We start from the raw sequence: 19,371 nt of genomic DNA on the forward strand, positions 1-19,371 counted from the left end.
AGAAGGGTCTAGGCCTGAAACGTCAGCCTTCCTGCTCCTTTGATGCTGCTTGGCCTGCTGTGTTCATCCAACTCTACACCTTCTTATCTCAGATTCTCCAGCATCTGCAGTTCCTACTATCTCTGAAACTGAAACCCTAAACGGTTTTTATTTGCCACCCCCCCCCCCCCAACCATTCCCAAGGCTTGATATAGACATTGGAGGGGGAGAAACAAAATTCAAACTCTACCACTGCCCAAAATGAGATGACCAAAACAAAAATAAAATCTGACCTTGTGTGGTAAGGTTCAGGGGTTATATACACAAACTCTGTTGTTACTGCTTCTTACCAGGGTATGTTGGACTCAACCATTCTTCATTTTTCTTCTAAAATTGCTTCAAGAAAGCAAAACTGGTCAATGCTAGGCTGTATTAGAAATAGTAATTAAGCAGTTCTGAATAACTCCTCATCATCATCATCAAATCCTGACAGTGTGGAAACAGGCCCTTCGGCCCAACAAGTCCACACCAACACTTAGAGCACCTAATCTACACATCCCTGAACACTTTGGGCAATTTAGTATGGCCAATACACCTAGCCTGCACATCTTTGGATTGTGGGAGGAAACCGGACCACCCGGAGGGAGAATGTGCAAACTCCACACAGACAGTTGCCTGAGGGTGGAATCAAACCCAGTTCTTTGGCGCTGTGAGGCAGCAGTGCTAACCACTGAGTCACTGTGTCTGTGCTAATATAGTGGGATGCAATGCAACATACTGTTTTAAATGCAGTCAGGAATGATGTTCAATACTTGAAGGGGCCTGAGCACCAAACAAAAGGAGATTCTCAAGGCCTTATTAACTCCTGACTGTGCATTAATGGTGACTGACCTTCACATTGTTCGGGAGGAGCCCAATTCGGATCTTCATGCAGGTTCTCAATGGCGAAGGTATTGAGCACAGTTTATCCCTGGTTATTATCTGGTTAAATGTTTACATCTATATTTAAACTGGACTGAATTAATTTTGTATCAAAGGTGGCAGTTTACTAATTGGACGCTGCACTTCTAAGCTGTTGGTCTTTCCACTGATCTACAGAGTGTTGTGTGAATGTAATTGATAGTTTTGTTAAAGAGTAGTAATCAGAGATAGATTTTAAGATGAGAAAATTAGTCAAGTAACGTAGTACACACATTAGTAAATATACACAATCACTTTTGTTCTCTCACACACAAAACTTGAACACACACATTCTCCTACTTCAACACACCGGGGCAAATATTTGCGTGAAATTGGAAAATGGTTGATGGGGGTGGGATGCCTGTTTTACATCTCATTATTTTGAATGCCCCCACCAATCTACTTTCATTCTCCCATACATTCCAGCTCATGCAATCTCACATTCTTTCTGAAATCTCTTGGCACGTGCACAGCCTCAGATTGTCTGAAACACACACACCCTCTCACATTGTCATACATGCTCTCATATACATAGTCTCATGTGTAATCCCTTGAGCACACGACCATTTTGACTTTACTGTGGACATTCTCACAATCGTCTGACAGACATAGGCACCAGATATAAAATATGTGCTCAGTCCCACATCCACAAACGCATACCGTTCCATTGTGCACAAATATATTCATAAATGCACTTAAATACTCAAAGACAGTCAATCACAGAATCACAGAACTGCTACATTGAGCATTTCACTTAGTTCAATTTTCCTGTCATCTCCCTGTAACATTGTACATTCTTCCTTTCAAAGTATTCAATTGCCTGTTGAAAGCCTCAATTGATCCTGCCTCCATCACACTCTCAGGCAGCACACTCACTCACTGCATGAACAAATTGTTCCTCATATCTCTCCTGTTTCTTTTATTTCAACCTCTGTCCCCTCATCCTCATTTATTCTGATGAAAAGTCACGAGACTCAAAACATTAACTCTACTTTCTTCCCACAGATGCTCCCAAACCTGCCGAGTTTCTCCAGTAGTTTTTGAAATAGATTTAGGCTACTCGGCCCATCCAACCTTCAACTCTACTTTCCTGCCTTTTCCCCTTGATTCTGTAACCGATTAAAAATCTGCTTATCTCAGCCTTGATTATACTTAATGACCCAGCCTTGACAGCCCTCTGTGGTAAAGAATTACTCTCTGAGAGAAGGAATTTCTATCATTAATTTAAATATTTAAAATCAATTTGGACATCATGTTGAGGTTGTACTGGATGTTGGTGAGGCCAGTTCTGGAGTACTGTATCCAGTTCTGATCACCGTGTTATAGGAAGGATATTATTAAACTGGAGAAGGTTCAGAAAAGATTTACCAGGATGCTGCCACGAATGGAGGATTTGTGTTATAAAAATAGGCTGGAACTTTTTTCACTTGAGTGTAGTAAGTTGAGGGGTGACCTTATTGAGGTTTATAAAATCATGAGAAACATAGATAAGGTGAATAACAAGGGTCTTTTCCATAGGGTGGGGGAGTTCAAAACTAGGGGACATGATTTTAAGGTGAGAGGAGAAAGATTTAAAAAGGACATGAGGGGCAACTTTTTACACAGAGAGTGGTTCGTGTTTGGAATGAACTGCCAGAGGAAAGTGACGGATGTAGGTACAGTTACAACATTTAAAAGACATTTGGATGAGTACATGAACAGGGAAGGTTTGGAAGGATATGGGTCAAATGCAGGCAAATGGGACTAGTTTAGGTTGGGAACGCAGTCGGTATGGACTGGTTGAACTGAAGGGTCCGTTTCTGTGCTTTATGACTCGAGGACTCTATGTTGTTCCTTGCATCACAGCTGTAATGAATGTTAAGAATTGTCACACAAACAATTCAACAAAATGTACTCTTGAACTTGTGAGAAGTACAAATTTAGTGACCCTGAAATCTTGTTGGGTCTTGAAGTGAGATAGGATTTGTAACCTTGAATCCCTGTCCCCCCTCACACTGCTGCATCTGAGGATTTACTGTATAGGTTTTACTGATGTGAGTTACCCCTGGAGTCACAGTTCAGCGAAGTGACTCCTTTAAACCAGAGATCATGTGAAGTGGCAGAAGTCATTACAATTGGCCTCAGTGTTGCTGGCGGAAGGAGGAAAGAGTGGTGTCACTGGTGTTCCTGATACTGAATGTTGTCACTGCTTGAAAGTTGTGCACAGATTTATTGACAGTCCTCCTATTCTGTGGAATAATCTCTCAATGTTCATAGTGTAGAAGATTGAGCGCCAATTATGGGAAGCATCGACAAACAGCTGGGTGCCTGTAGTTCAGGCTTTCAGGAATTATGGAAAGAATGAAGCACAGAAGGAGGCCATGCAGCCCATTGTTCCAGTACTGACTCGTTGAAAGTGCTATCTGTTCAGTGCCACTTCCCTACTTTTTCCTGACATATTGCCACTTCTTGTGTTCATCCAGTTCACTTTTGAAAGTTATAACAGAATCTGCTTCCACCTCCATTTCAGATAGTGTGTTCCAGATCACAACAATTTACTGCATCAGTTTCTCTCCTTAAAGTTCCTTTGCTTCTTTGCCAATCTCCTTCAATCTTTGCCCTTCTGGTTTTGATGTTTCTGCCAATGGGAAAAATCCTCCTTATTTAACTCAATCAAGCCCTTCATGACTTCAGCACTCCTATCAAATTTTCCCTTCAACATTTTTGTTTCTCCTAATGAATCTCCTCAATAATCTAGAAAGAATTTGGGGCCCCTTCTTATGTGTGGTGCCCAGAATTGGACACAGTATTCTAGCGAGGACTAAGCCAGATTCAGAGACAAGCAGAGGGTCAGATCTTGTTAACAGAAATGCCAAACACAACATCTTAAAAGATCTAGTTAATTACCATTTTCTACTAGCTGTTTTCCTGTTATAAAATTTTCACATTGAATTTTTCTCTTTGCTTTCTGTGAAAGCACCAAGGCTGTGACATTACACACTGATGGAGGGCTAAAGGTCAGATATTGTCAAGAGAGGAGCTAACCTGAATTAAAATAAATAGCCTCAAAGAGCTGAAAGGATTTTCAGGCAGTCATTAGACATTAATACACCAAGTACCCCACTGTCTCATGTCAAAGCCTGAAGCTGCTGATGCTTTGGAGACTGAGCATTAAAGGAGACAGGAATTTTGCACCAAAAACTTTAAATGAGTCAAGTGCAGATCAGTGACCTCAAGAGTTAATTACTAATGACAGTGAGGAAGTCTGAAAAAGAACTTAAACAAATGGGCCTGAGCATTAACCCTTTGAGAATTGGGAAGCATAGCTTAAGGTTTGCACTAACACTTTTTTTTCTATATCTTTCAGTCCACAAGACATTTCTGTAGAGAGTCAAGTCCTTTGTGAGCTCGATACCTATTTACAGCACTAACTGTTTAAAAGGTTATGATATCACAGCCTCTGTACAAACAGTCTGGCTTCTATACTTATTGATGTTACTGTACATTACACATCTATAGCTAACTGAGTGAAGGCACAACACTGACTCTGTAGCACTGAGAAAGTGACTACAGACAAATATGGCACCTTTAAAACAGGATGCCATGATGTCACATAACTGTGTTAAAGGGACAGGCCAGTTTCAGTGTCTGAAATCTAAGCCATAATATAACATATAATATCTTCATTCTCGATTGTTTATCCTTGTTCTCACTCTGTCTGATTGGGGGTGTGGATTTTAACTTGATATAAGAGAATGAGTTTTGTGAGAGGTTTTCTCTCTCTGTCTTTCTCTGTTTCTCTTTGTCTCCCTCTCTATCTGTCTGTCTCTGTCTTTCTATCTGTCATTCTCTCTGTCTCTGTCTCTGTCTTTCTCTTAGATATTCTCTCTATCCCTGTCTCTCTGCCTCTCCCTGTTTCTCTGGCTCTGTCTTTCTTTCTCTCTGTCTGTCTCTGTCATGGTTGCGCTGTGATTGTTCCCAATGGTCAGATTTTACACTTAACACAATCTTGCAATATTTTTGAGTGTCATACATTTTGCAGATATAAGATATGCACCTGTTAACTGTGTAGACAATTTGAGGGAGTGTGGAATTGATGTTTGGGTTGCTTTATATGGGAGAATTCTATCCAGTTAAGTTGTCTTTGTTTTCATATCTCTTAAATTTCGAAACATCCACATGTAAAATGGGAACTGTGGAATGTAAACTTGTCACACTGAAATTACAGCCTCTTGCCAGTAGTGATACTGCAGTGCCTCCACACAATAATGACAATGTGACATGTTTACATGGGTATTTCCCACTTTAAAGGTGAACATGGGAATTGTGCACAAAGTTCAGTTGTTTTTAATTAACTTACAAGCACAAGCTGTGACTGGGTTCCTCCATCATTTTGATATCATTTGTCTTGAGTTTCCAGAAAAATTGAAGGTGCAGGACTAACTTAATTGACATTCTTAATAATTCTAAAAGGTATTGATATGGTACAGTAATAGAGAGAATTTTTTTCCCACTATTGAGGAATCAAGAGTAGGGGTTTTTGTAGCCTAAAAGTGAGAGTCACACCACACAGGAGAGGAAATGGGAAAAAAATCTTCACACAAAGCATGGTGGAAGTCTGGAAGTTCCTATCACGACAATAACCAATATTAATTCAGTGAATCATTGGAAAAGTATGGTTGATAGTTTTATGTTAGATGGAGAATTAAGGGACATGAAGCCAAAACAGATAAATAGAGTCAAGGAACAAATGAACCATGCCTTTTAAGGGTGAGACCACGTCTCCAAAATTGTGCTCAGTTTCAGCGTTCTTATTGAAGCAAGGATGTAAATTCATTAGAGATGGTTAAGAGCATGTTTACTAGATAGATATTTAAAGTTTTGGCACAGATAGATATCTGGAATGAGTGGGTTGTTTTATGAGGAGAGGTTGGACAAACTGGGTTTGTTTCCACTGGAGTTCAGGAGAGTGAGGGGGGACTTGACTGAAGTGTATCAGATCCTGAATGGTCTTAACAAGGTGGACAAGGAAAGGATGTTTCCTCTTGTGGGTGAATAGTTAAAGATTAAGGGCCTCCCATTTAAGTCAGAGATGAGGATTTTTATTTTCCTTGATGGTTGTGTGACTCTGCATCAGAAAGTACTGGTGGTAGAGTCATTGAATAATTTTAAGGTGGAGATAGATTCTTTTCGGCAAAGGAGTCAGAGGATCTCGGGGGAAGATGGGAAGGACAAGTTAATAGAATGTTATTAAACAGTGGAACAGACTTGAGGAGGTGAATAGCCTCCTGCTCTGTGCCTTGATTAATCCCATTCATGCTGAGGGATAGAGTCATGGAGTCATGTAGCACAGAAACAGAGCCTTTAGCCCAATGCTGCACTAAAATTCTGTTCCTCCTTATGCAATGTTTAGATTCCCCGAAGAACCTGCAGTACTTGGAAAGGAAACGGGAAAAGTGGGAAAAGAAGAAACAGCGAAGGAGACGCATCAAACAGCGCTCAATCAGCAAGGAGAAGTGGGTGGAGACTCTGGTGGTGGCGGATTCTAAAATGGTGGAGCACCACGGCAGTGAGAACATTGAAGCATATGTCCTCACTGTGATGAACATGGTGAGCAACTCATATTTATTCAACTCATCCATTTTAGTGGAGCATTTGAAATCACTTTAGAAAATCCTTTCATTTTAGCAACTGTTTTGTGCCAGTCCCAGGTGCTAGTTTTAGTGATGAGAATTGAAAGATATTTTTCTCTTCGCCTCTGTCCGCACTGCAGGGATTCTATATTCTAAAGCTTCCACAAACAGCAATCAATCCCCAGATAATTTGTTTTAATGATATAGCTTATGAGCTAAGTATTCTGTAGGATTCCCCTGATCCACTTTGAATTGTGCCAAGCGATATTTTTACATTATCTGAGAGGGCAAACAAGGGCTGGTTTTAACAGGTCACTCTGAAAGCTGTGCCCCACTATACTGCAGTAATCCCTCTATACTGCATTTGGAATATCAGCCTGGATTACAGATTCCAGTCACAGGAGTAGGAACTGAATCAATAGCCTTCTGGCTCTCAGTTGAGGACGCTACCAACTGAGTTACACCAAATTTCTATTCTGAGATTGGAAATTGAATAACGTTTATCTTTTCTCATCACTTGGAAATCAAAACCCTAATATTAGCTGTCATAAATTTATTAAGAAACATTCAAACTCATGAACTCAGTCCCACAAGCTTTGGGCAGCTGAGTGCTGCTGTGACAGCGTATAATAATTCAGGAGATATTTGCAACAAAAGCAATTTAAAGCATCAACCGGTCATTTTGGGATTTATGGCCCACACAAGATGTTTGGCTTATTGCTGAGTTATCGGTTTTCTAATGAAAGTTAGTTCAGTCAAGAGAGAGCTAAAAGAAAGACCGTGAGGAAAGCTGCCCTGCTCCTCGGTACAGTCTGACAGTATCTCCCACATCTACCTGAGATGGCTTCTGTTTAAAGTCTCTTCCAAAACACGATCCTACAACAGTGTGGCACACCCTCAGTGGGAACATCAGCCTGGATTTTGTGTACAACTCTCCGCAACCTTCTGTTTGAGAGCTTAGAGTTCTGCCAAATGAACGACGACCGATACCAAAGGCTAATTTGGCAGTTTTGGGTTAAAGTGTTAATTGATTATCTGGTCATCATCACATTGCTGTTGGTGGGAGCTGGCTATGTGTAAATTGGTTGCTAATTTTCCCATGTTACAACAGTGATAACATTTCAAAAGTATTTTGTGGAGGACTTTGAACTGCCCTTAGGACATGAAAGAGGCAAACTAAAGACAGGATTTTCTTTGCCCACTGGCAGAATGAAGCATTGCTAGGGAACAGATACAGAGTAAGGCTCCCTGTACCTTATTCCCAAAAAAGGGCCCATCTGCATGTTTGGAAGAGCAGTGACTATGTATCAATGTATGAGCTCCGTTTTATAGCGACCAGCTCTCCTATCTTGATTCTATTGATGCTGATCCCAATCCTTTCCCATGTGCCATTCCTCACCTGTGAGCCTTGACAGTGAGTGTTTCCAGGACATTCTGCCATGAGTGGCAGCACTGGTCTTGTCCTTTACTGATGTTCCAGCAATGTGCAGCTCCCAGCATTAATGTTCCCCATCACTGCCCTCGAATGAGAATCGCAAACTGGTTGTTTGAACAACTGGCACTCAGGAAAGCTTTCACCTTGGAAGGAAACCATTCAACCCATTAAGTTTGTGTTGGCTGTTTGAAAGATGTATCCAATAACTTCACTCACCAGTTCTTTACCCTACATCAAAATGTTTGTTTTCAATGTTTATTCAATTCCCCATCAAAAGTCACCATCGCACTTCCTTCCACAATGCATTCAAGATTCCAACAACTTGCATGAGGAAAATGCATTCTCTTTAGCTCCCCTGTGTTTTTTCGGCCACTTATCCTGACTCTATGTCTGCTACTTACTGATACTTCTGCTGCTAAAAACTTTCTCCTTACTTAACACCATCAACAACCCCTTGTAATTTGGAATGCCTCCACAAAATTTCCCCTGAACCTTCACTTCTCTAAGTACAACTTCTCTGTCTAAGGAACTGGAATTCCTTTTCCATGGTATCATTGCAATAAATGATATTCTGTGGGCAGCACAGTGGCACAGTGGTACAGTGGTTAGTACTGCTGCCTCACAGCGCCAGGGACCTGGGTTCAATGCCGCCCTCAGGTGACTGACTGTGTAGAGTTTCAGAATCTCCCCGTGTCTGTGTGGGTTTCCTCTGGGTGCTCTGGTTTCCTCCCACAGTCCAAAGATGTGCAGGTGAGGTGGATTAGCCGTGCTAAATTGCCCCATAGTGTCCAGGAATGCGCAGGCTAGGTGGGTTAGCCATGGATAATGCAGGGATGTGGTGGTTCTGGGTTGGATGCTGTTCAGGGGGTCGCTGTGACTTGCTGGGCTGAATGGCCTGCTTCCACACTGTAGGGATTGTATGATTCTAAATCTCTTCCACGCCATCTCCAAGTTGAGGAATCAACATTGAAAAGTCCCAAATTAAAGCTGAACTCTGAGCAATGGACTATCCCAACAAAACCAACTAATACTTTGTCAGCCGTCTTTGTCGCAAAGCCGGACAAATATCTCAGAAGGAATAGTTTTGAAGGATAAATAAAGCCAGAGGCGATCAAATATTCTAGGAAACCAGATGTTTCCTGTTGTTTTGAGAACAGATAAATCAGCAGTCTGAGTTCGAGTACAGAGATGGTCAGAGTGAGGGTAGATATTTGGCAATTGACATGACTGATTTTGAGGATCTTTGTTATTCCATCTCTCAGGGAACTGAGGAGTGAGATTGCCTGTGCGAAGGGTCCAAGTGAAGCTTAAGTGTTGAATGTACCTGTACTTTTATCCAGATAATGAAACTTAAGTACCACTTAATGACAGTGTCACCTGCAATTGTGGAAAATGTAACATCAAAATCGCCGTTTGCCTTCCATTGGCTCCACCCCAATCTGCCGATTGGCTGCTCCCATCCCAACGCCCAAGAAAATGGGAATTCTGATGAGGCCGTGCAAAGTTTACCATCCAACAGGGATGGAACTTGAAACTCAACTCTCTTAGATCAGTTAGCTCAGTTGGCTGGATAGCTGGATGACAATGCAGAGTGATGCTAATATTGTGGGTTCAGTTACTGCACTGTCTAAGGCTATTATGAAGGACGTGTCTTCTCAACCTCTCCCCTCACCTGAGATGCAGTCACCCTCAGGTTAGCCACCCCCAGCCCCTCTCTCTCTCATGAGAAAGCAACTCTATGGCACTTTACTTTTGTAGAAACACTACATGTTCCTGCTTACTCCTCTCACCAGCTCAATATCTACATTTCTTTCTGCAGGTCGCAGGCTTATTCCGTGATGCCAGTATCGGGAACTCTGTGAACATTGTCATTGTCCGTCTTGTGCTATTGGAGGAAGATGAGGTGAGTAACAACATTGGATTGAATTGGGAGGACAGTTCCCAGAATTGTTCCAGTACAGATGGAGGCCATTCATCCCATCATGACTGCACCAACTCTCCAAATGTGCCATTCCCGGCCTTCTTCCTAAAACCATATAATTTAATCCTTTTCAAATAACTATCCAATTTCCTTTTGTCTTGTTCTATTGAACCTGCAGTCTCAGGCAGTGTACTCCAGACCTCATCCTCATTGTGTAAAAAAAGATTTTCCTCTTTTCATTTTTGGTTCTTTTACTAATTACTCAAAATCTGTGGCCTCTCATTTCTGATCTTTTCTGAATGAGAACACTTAATCCCTATTTACCATGTCCATACCCCTCATGGTTTCAAATATGTTAATCGGATCTCTTCTCAAAAGCAAACACTTCCAATTTCACCAATCTATTTTCAGACCTAAATTTCCTCATCCTGGGACTGGTTCTTGTGATTCTTTCCTGTGTCCATTTCAATGCAGGGTCAATGGGCTGAGGAGTGGCAGATGGAGTTTAATTTGGATAAATGTGAGGTATTGCATTTTGGTAAAACAAACAAATGCAGGACTTATACAATTAATTGTAGGGCCCTGGGTAGTGTTGTAGAACAGAGTCAACTAGGGGTTCAGGTACATAATTCTTTGAAATTTGTATCACAAATAGAGAGGGTGGTTAAGAAGGTGTTTAGCACGCTTGCCTTCATTACTCAGACCTTTAAGGTTAGGATTTGGGACGTCATTTTGAAGTTGTACAGGACGTTGGTGAGGCCTCTTCTGGAGTACTGTGTGCAGTTCTGGTCGCCCTGTTATGGGAAGGGTATTAATAAATTGGAGAGGGCTCAGAAAAGATTTACCAGGATGTTGCTGGGAATGGAGGGTTTGAGTTGTAAGGAGAGATTGGATAGGCTGGGACTTTTTTCACTGGAGCATAGGAGGTTGAGGAGTGAATTTACAGAGGTTTCTATAATCGTGAGAAACATAGATAAGGTGAATAGCCAAGGTCTTTTCCCTAGGGTGGGAGTTCAAATCTAGGGGCCATATTTTTAAGGTGAGAGGAGAAAATTTTTAAAAAGGACTTGAGGGGCAACTTTTTTACACAGAGAGTGGTTCGTGTATGGAATGAACTTCCAGAGAAAGTGGTGGATACAGGTACAGTTACAACATTTAAAAGGCATTTGGATGAGTACGTGAATAGGAAAGGTTTAGAGGGATATGGGCCAAACGCAGGCAAGTGGGACTAGTTTAGTTTGGGAAACTTGGTCGACATGGACTGGTTGGACCAAAGGGTCTGTTTCTTTCCTGTCTGACTCAATGACTCAATGCCTTCACATCCTTCCTAAAGTGCACACCCAGAACTGGACATAATCCTCCAGCTGAGGGTGACTCATTGTTTTATACTAGTTCACTATAACCTCCAAAGACAAATAGAGAGAGTGCTGGAGAAACTCGGCAGGTTTGGCAGCATCTGTGTAAAAAGAAATAGTGTTAACATCTCAAGTTGGATATGAAAGATTCTGAAGAAGTCATACTGACTCGAAATGTTGAATCTGTTTCCCTCTCCACAGATACCATCAAAGCTGCTGAGTTTCTCCAGCATTCTCTGTGTTTGTTTCAGATTTCTATTACCTGCGGTATTTTGCTTTTGTTAAGGGAATTGTCGAGTTTGTCTTTAATTATGCAGCTCAACCGAAACGTCAGACAATCACCATTGGCATCATGTTGCATGAGCTCACGTACCAACATGTGGTTGGGTAGATTGCTGTCATCATTCTCTTGTTCTGACTAGGTCTGCAGGATCTTTTTGGTCTAGAGAAAATTCATTCTTAAACAAGATGTTGTTTATAGCACAATGGTATCCGGTGCAAGATAAAAGAGTAACTTTGTCTGTCCAAAGCAGCCTGTTTGGTTGGCACCTCATCTAGCACTTCCAGCATTCACTCCCTCCACCACCAAAGCTCAGTCACAGCAGTGTGTGCCATCTACAAGATGCATTGCAGAAATGCACCAAGTCTCCTTCGACAGCAACTTTACACCCGCTTCTCTACCCCCTGAAAGGACAAGGGCAGCTGATGAACACCACTGCTTGCAAGGCCCCCTCCAAGCTGAACACCGTCCTGACTTACACAAGAACATAAAGGAAAGGAACAAGAGTAGGCCATTTGGCCCGTCAAGCCTGCCCTACCATTTAACCAGATCATGGCTGATCTGCCCCAGACTTCAATTATTCTTTAATGCCAGTTCCTCATAGCTTTCAGGTCTGTGATATTTCAAGAATCTATCTACTCTCTCTTTAAATACTTTCAGTGATCTCGGCTTCCAACTCTCTAGGGTAAAAAATTTCAGATGTTCGCTACCTTCTGGCAGAAGAATTTCCTTAGCCTCTCAGTTTTAAATGAATGCCCCCTTAAGAACTTTATCAGCCATTCCTTCACTGTCAGTGGGTTAAAAATCCTGGAATACCCTCCCTAAGGGCATTTTGGGACTACCTACAACACATGAACTGCAATGGTTCAATAAAGCAGCTCACCACCACTTTCTCAAGGGTAACTAGGGATGGGCAATAAATACTGGTCCAGCCAGCAACACCCATGTACCATGAGTGAGTAACATAAATAGCTAAGATAGACATCATTAAAGGTTTTGAGGAGGCCCAGACGACAGACAAGACTGTCTTTCTCGAGATTAGAAGTTATTCTGCCTTTTCCCAAACAAGTCCACATGACATTATCAGTTTGGGTGGAGTTTAATGCAGTCTTCAACATTAACCCCTTCAGAAACATTATGTTATGCAACAGAGGTTCTGATGAAAGGTTATTGATCTTGAGGAATTGAGGGTGATTTTAATCTAACCATTCTGGCAGAATTTTGGTGTAATTGCTGTTTTATTCCCATCCAATATTAACCTCAATGAAGGGTAAAAATCACTCAGGGTGTGAAGCCACATTGCTCCTGATCTTGTCAGTATCCTTACAGCAATTCACAGAACTCTCACTGACCTACACTGGCTCCTAGTCAAGCAGAACATCAGTTTTAAAGTTCTTTTCCTTGCTTTCAGATCCCTCTATGACTTCCCTTCTGCCTTCTCTGTAACATCCTGTAGCCCTTTAGCCTTCCATGATCTATGCACTCCTCCAACTTCGGCTTCTTGCACATTCCAGGTTTTTCTGCACCAGTGGCGGCCAGGCCTTGAGTTGCCTACTAACATACTGGAGGCAGGTTCAATTGACGCATTCAAGAGGTCAGTGAATGATTATTAGAATAAAAATAATGCACAAGGGTATTGGGGGAAAAGCAGGAAATTAGCACCAGGTAATGGCGCTTGTTTGAGGAGGGAGTGCAGACACAATGGACTGAATGGCCTCTTTCTGCATCGTATTCTGTGATTCAATGATTCTGTCTGGACCTGAAGCTCTGCAATGACCTCACTTCACCTCTTCCTCCTTTGGGTCACTCCTTAAAACTCTGGCTTTGACCGATAGTTGGTCATCAGTCCAGATATCTGTTAATGTGGCGTAGAGACAAATGTTGTTTATTAAAACTCCTGTGAGTCATCTTCAGATGTTTCCCCATCCAAAAGCTGTGGTATCAATGGAAACAGGTCCTTTGTGTTTGTCGCAAACATTTGAGGCTCTTTGTTCACCCTTATTATAAGGCTAGACATTCAAAGGAGACTGTTCATTCAGTTTCGCTTTTCTCCTCTTCAAATTAATATGAAAACACTTGGATATTGAAGATAAAAGTGTCATGTCAGCAAACAGGAGGCAAAGGCCAATAGTTTCTAAAGCTTTGTTGGAGAGAGTTCAGTATCACTTCAAAGTGAAGTCTCAAGGGCCTTTGTCAATTGTTGCAATTTCTCTCAGAGATTGTCATATATTCGATGAATTCTGTCTCTAGGGCACAGCAAGTATCATAGTCAGTTTAATGGGTTCGTTGTTGTCTAGCTGCCATTGCTACTGGGGCTTCAGGGAGGTCACACAACTGTACGCTACTGAGCGTGATTCTCCAGAAACACTTAGCTGGGGTGCCCCATGTCACCGAGCCACACTGACTCGCACAGGTAGTCTGTAAGGAAGATGTTCTGATCCTCCTGGATCCTGTGTAAGTCCTAACACCAACCAGCAACCCCCACTGCTTGCACCTCCCGCACCCTCACCCAGCTCCCCACTCTCTCCTCAGGGACCCCAGTAAATACCGATGCACAGCCGAGAGGAGGGGTTTGTCAATCCTGGGTCATATTGCAGGGATCCATGATATAAACTTGTTTCCTGTATCCACTGTTACTCTCCCAGCAATGGCCTGTAACTTCCAGATTATAGTAACACATTTCTTTGAAACATGTTTTCCTTATCTCCTTTCTGGATCTTTTGCCAAATGATTTAAATTTGTTTGCCCTGGCTGCTGACCCTGCAGCCTGTAGAAATAATTTCTCCTTTGAAACTCTCATTAAAATCCCTCCTGATGTTCAACACGTCCAATAAATATCCCCTTAACATTCTATGCTCGAAGAACAAATCCAGATTTTCCAGTCTCTTGAGGCAGAGTGACATTCAGAAATGGATGTAACACTGATCCTGGAATCGATTGGGTTTGAAGTCTCAGTGGTCTTGTCACATTTGGACATTAAAGCTTTTTAATTCCTGTCTCAGGAGGACCTCAAGATAACGCATCATGCTGACAACACGCTGATGAACTTCTGCAAATGGCAAAAGAAAATCAACACAAAGGGAGATAATCACCCCATCCACCATGATGTAGCTCTTCTGCTGACACGGTAAGGAGGTAGAGTTTGATTTGCAGTGAACCGCACTGACAATTACACTCACTTTCCTTGTCTATCTGCCTTTCCAACTGTGACCGGGTGTGATCTGTTGAGTTGTCACCCGTGCAGATTTTTTTACATTGTCTGGAACCTGCCCTGCAGATTATATTTCACACAAATCTCCATTCATTGCACTTTTCTCTTCTTCCTCCTGTTCTGAATTTCAAGAGCAAAAATCCTTGATAGTGTCATAACATTTTCTTCCAGGTGTTAGTTAGCAGTGGGAGAACGCTGAATAAAATAAATAATATCAAGAAGAACCTGCGATGCCGAATGAGATTTAATCCCAACACGGGAAATATTCCCTGAAGAGTACATGAGCCAGTTAAATTTCACACTGTGGTTGCTGCTGAGTGACCCTGGCTCAGGGATTGATTTCTGCCACTGAGATTAAACTGTTGCTTCTGAACCACACTCCAGTCATCCATAGCGAATGGACTAGAGCATTAGCCTGGAATACTGGATCCAGGTCTATCCATCTCCATGAATCCGATGGGTTTAATTACTCTGTCACTTCCTTCATCCGCATGTTCCAGTCCCTCCCTATCTCTTTATAACCTCCACCCATGTCAACACTACATGTTACAGTCCAGAAAGGCAAGTGATGAAGGATAACTGATGGTGCAGTGATGCTGCCACTGGACCAGTAATCTAGAAAGGACGGCTAATGTTCTGGGAACATGGGTTCAAATCCCACAGGAATAGGTGGTGAGACTTGAATTCATTTTAAAACATGTAATGGGTGAAGGGCAAAAAATTAAGTAGCCTGTCATCGGCTGTAAAATCCTAACTGTTTCACTAATGCCCTTCAGGGACGTAAATCTGCTCTCTTTAGCTGGGCTGACCTACATTTGACTCCAGACTCACAGCAACATAGTTCACTCTTGGCAATGGGCAATGAACAGAGAAATAGATAGAATCCCTACAGTGTGGAAATAGGCCCTTCAGCCCAACAAGTCCACACCGACCCTCAAAGCATCCCACCCAGACCCATCCCCCTATAACCCACCTAACCTACACATCCCTGAACACTGCGGGCAAACTAGCATGGCCAATCCACCTAACCTGCACATCTTTGGACTGTGGGAGGAAACCGGAGCACCCGGAGGAAACTTGTGCAGACACGGGGAGAATGTGCAAACTCCACACAGATAGTTGCCCGAGGCTGGAATCAAACCCTGGTTCCTGGTGCTGTGAGGCAACTGTGCGAACCACTGACGCTGGCCTAATCAACAATATGTACATCCCAAGGATGAATTAAAAAAAACACTGATAGAGCAATTGGCACATTTGTAGATGGCCCTTGATTCCTGTGGTGCAGTGATAATGTCCCTACCTCTGGACCAGTAGACCCAGGTTCAAGACTCAGCTGCTCCAGAATACATTTGAACAGGTTTATTAGAAAACATGTCACCTTTCAGTGCTGGGCTGCTTGAGTTTTGTTGATATTGTGGGTGTAACAGGAATTATTCAGCATCAACATCAGTATTGTTCTCTCAACAAATTCAGCATCGATTTCCAAGAATTTGTCTAGAATTCCAGAAACAGATTATTAAAGCCTTGGGCAGGCGGCAACACTTCAATGCACAATCCATTTTAATCATTTATTCAACAACCCAATCCTAACAAGAAATCTTGAGGCTAAGGATAAATTGTACGCATAAAATTTGATTAGGTGTCTAAATCATCGCGCTCTCTCAAAATACACTTGACAGAATTTGCATCATATTTCAACTATTCAGCGTTAAAAATAAAATTGCTTTGATTCAGAACACAATGCAGAAGAAGTTTCATTAATATATGCTGAGCTTTAGCAAAACAGGAGTTCTATTAAACTGGGAGTGATGAGTGAAAGTCAAAACCATGGGAATTTTGTCCTGCGGGAGTTAATGGGAAAGGGTTGATCCACTGGATTTATTGACTAGGTAATTAATTAATACCTGCAGCAGATGATGAGAATATATAGAAAGCTAAGAGTGTTATTTTTGAGAGGTTTTATCACTTTCTTATTTCTGCGTTCCAATAATCTGCTGGGACATTATAGCCAACAGAAACATCACATAGAGCACGCCTTATGTAGAAATATGCCCTGAAGCACTTTTTAGAGAGGATTTTTGAAACAGGAATAAGTAAAGATGCCGGCTGAAGTTAGTTTAAATCATAGGGTGTTAAGAGTTTCTTGGAAGATTGGAAGGGCAGCGAGGTGAACTGAGTTTGGAAGATTAGAAGGGCAGGGAGTGGACTGAATTTGGAAGGTTGGAAGGGCGGGGAGGTGGACCGAGTTTGGAAGATTGGAAGGTGAACTGAGTTTGGAAAATTGGAAGGGCAGCGAGGTGGACTGAGTTTAGGAGTGAGAATGGGAGCGATAAATACAAACAAATTACAGGCTAGGAATCCTGCAGCAAGTAACTCACCTTCTGTCTCCCCAAAGCCTGCCAACCAGGCACAAGTCAGGAGTGAGATGGAATACTCCCCACGTGCTGGATGGGAGCAGCTCCAACAACACTCAAGAAGTTCAACACCATCCAGGACGAAGCAGCCGACTTGATTTGCACCACGTCCATCATCTTCACCATTCACTCCTTTCTGTTTTGATGCAGAATGGCCACAATGTGTACCATCTACAAAAATGAACTGCAGTAACTCACCAAGGCTCCTTAGACAGCATCTTCCAAACCCATGACCATTGCCATCTAGAAAGGCAAGGATAGTCAATATATGGGACCATCATCATCTGCAAATTCCCCTCCAAGCCACTCACAATCCTGACTTGGAAATACATCACCATTCCTTCAGTGTCACTGAGTCAAAATCCTGGAACTCCCTTCCTAACAATTCTATAGGCCTCTGTACAACACAAGGACTGTTTAAAATTATTTATTCGTTGGATGTGGACATTGTTGGCTAGGCCAACATAATTGCCCATCCCTAATTGTCCAGATGGCAGTTAACATTCAACCACATTGCTGTTGGTCTGGAATCACATGTCAGCCAGACCAGGTAAGGATGGCAGTTTCCTTCTCTAAAGGGTATAAATGGACTAGATAGGGCTTTTATGACAATCAGTAGTGGTTACAGGATCATCAGTAGGTTCACTTTTTGTCCAGATCTTTATTGTATTCTGACTTCACCATTTGCCATGTGAGATTTGAACTCATGACCCCAGAACATTAACCTGGGGTTCTGGATTACTAGACAGTGATTCAAAGTGGCAGCTCACCCAGCTTTTCAAGGGCATCTGGGGATGGACATTAACTTCTGGCCCATCCAGTGATGCCCACATCTCATAAACAAATAATAAAACTAATCCCTTTGGTAACTCACTGGTGTCCGCCCTTGTCAAACAACTCTCTGATGCTGCGAATGTGCCTCTTTCCCAATGATTGCAACAACTCCGAGCTCACGTAGTGAAGGTTATGGAGATGAATTGTGGAATTTATTTGCATTGTAGAATTATTATTTAATTTTTTAAACGTTAGAAATGGTTTTTGGTTTTATTGCATTCTGCCGTAGGTGACACAAATTGAGCAGAATGAGTGTCCAGTGTACACTGTGATCATGTTACTGTGAGAATTGGTTTGTGAGTGTTCCTGGGAGTTGATAACCTGTTCCTGGGTACAGTTCAAGGAGGGTTCTGAGGAAGGGTCACCAGACCCCAGCAACCTCTGTTCTTGTTACAGTTCAGGGAGGCCTTGCTGGTGGGTACTGGTGACCTGCTGTTCAGTTGTTGACAGGATTGGAGATGAGGGTTGGTGGGATGGTTTGGATGCAAAATGGGAGATTCCTTTTCTTACTGAATCTATTGTTGAGTCACTTCACCTCTGAGCTTCCGCAGTGCTCACCCCCAAGAGTAGCGTGGTTTCCAATGTTGTTTCTCTTGTGTTAACAAGGAAGGATATCTGCGCTGGAATGAACCGTCCATGTGAGACCCTGGGATTGTCACATGTTTCCGGGATGTGTCAACCCCACAGGAGCTGCAGCATCAATGAGGACTCGGGACTCCCACTCGCGTTCACCATTGCACATGAGATCGGGCATAAGTAAGTCTGGTACCGCTCTCTCGTAGCTCACGTCTTGCTATTCACAGCAGCGTGAGATCAGGAGGCTGCACGCTGAGGTCAGTTCAAGAGTGAATCATGGCTCAGTTGTTCATGTTAAACAAAATAAAAACCGAAAGAACTGCAAATGCTGTAAATCAGGAACAAAAACAGAAATTGCTGGAAAAACTCAGCAGGTCTGGCAGCATCTGTGAAGAAAAAATCAGAGTTAATGCTTCAGAACTGAAACATTAACTCTGATCTTTTTCTTCACAGCTGCAGCCAGACATGCTGAGCTTTTCCAGCAACTTCTGTTTTAAACCTTGGACAGTCAGCTAATGAAGGAGGAGATTGACAGTCAAACTGACCCTACCCTCAGTCACAAAGTAAACATCACAAATAGCTCCTTAATTTTACAACCCTCCTATTAGTGTCCTTAAGTGTCTCTAAAAGTTATTTCTTTTTAATCAACATGTTATGACACAACTCTGGGGTAGTAGGACCTGAACCCAGACCTTCTGGTCTAGAGGTAGCAACATTACTGCTGCACATGGGTCCCAGTAAGTGCCTCAATATGTGCATAGTAATTTTTCAGAGATGTTATTACAAACCTCTAG

The 19,371-nt window shown here is 42.3% G+C and overlaps 1 protein-coding gene across 1 annotated transcript in view; it reads left to right on the forward strand.

Annotated features, from left to right (window-relative positions):
* Positions 1 to 19,371, forward strand: part of LOC109914167 (A disintegrin and metalloproteinase with thrombospondin motifs 7-like) — a 172,451-nt gene that overhangs the window by 30,643 nt on the left and 122,437 nt on the right. Inside the window, exons 4-7 of the mRNA XM_048615760.1 lie at positions 6,332 to 6,528; positions 9,806 to 9,889; positions 14,545 to 14,669; positions 18,608 to 18,757. Coding sequence (XP_048471717.1) covers positions 6,332 to 6,528; positions 9,806 to 9,889; positions 14,545 to 14,669; positions 18,608 to 18,757 — 556 coding nt within the window. The remainder of the gene's footprint in view (positions 1 to 6,331; positions 6,529 to 9,805; positions 9,890 to 14,544; positions 14,670 to 18,607; positions 18,758 to 19,371) is intronic.

The sequence above is a fragment of the Rhincodon typus genome, chromosome 33, assembly GCF_021869965.1.
Source record: "Rhincodon typus isolate 14 chromosome 33, sRhiTyp1.1, whole genome shotgun sequence".
Taxonomy (NCBI): Eukaryota; Metazoa; Chordata; class Chondrichthyes; order Orectolobiformes; family Rhincodontidae; genus Rhincodon; species Rhincodon typus.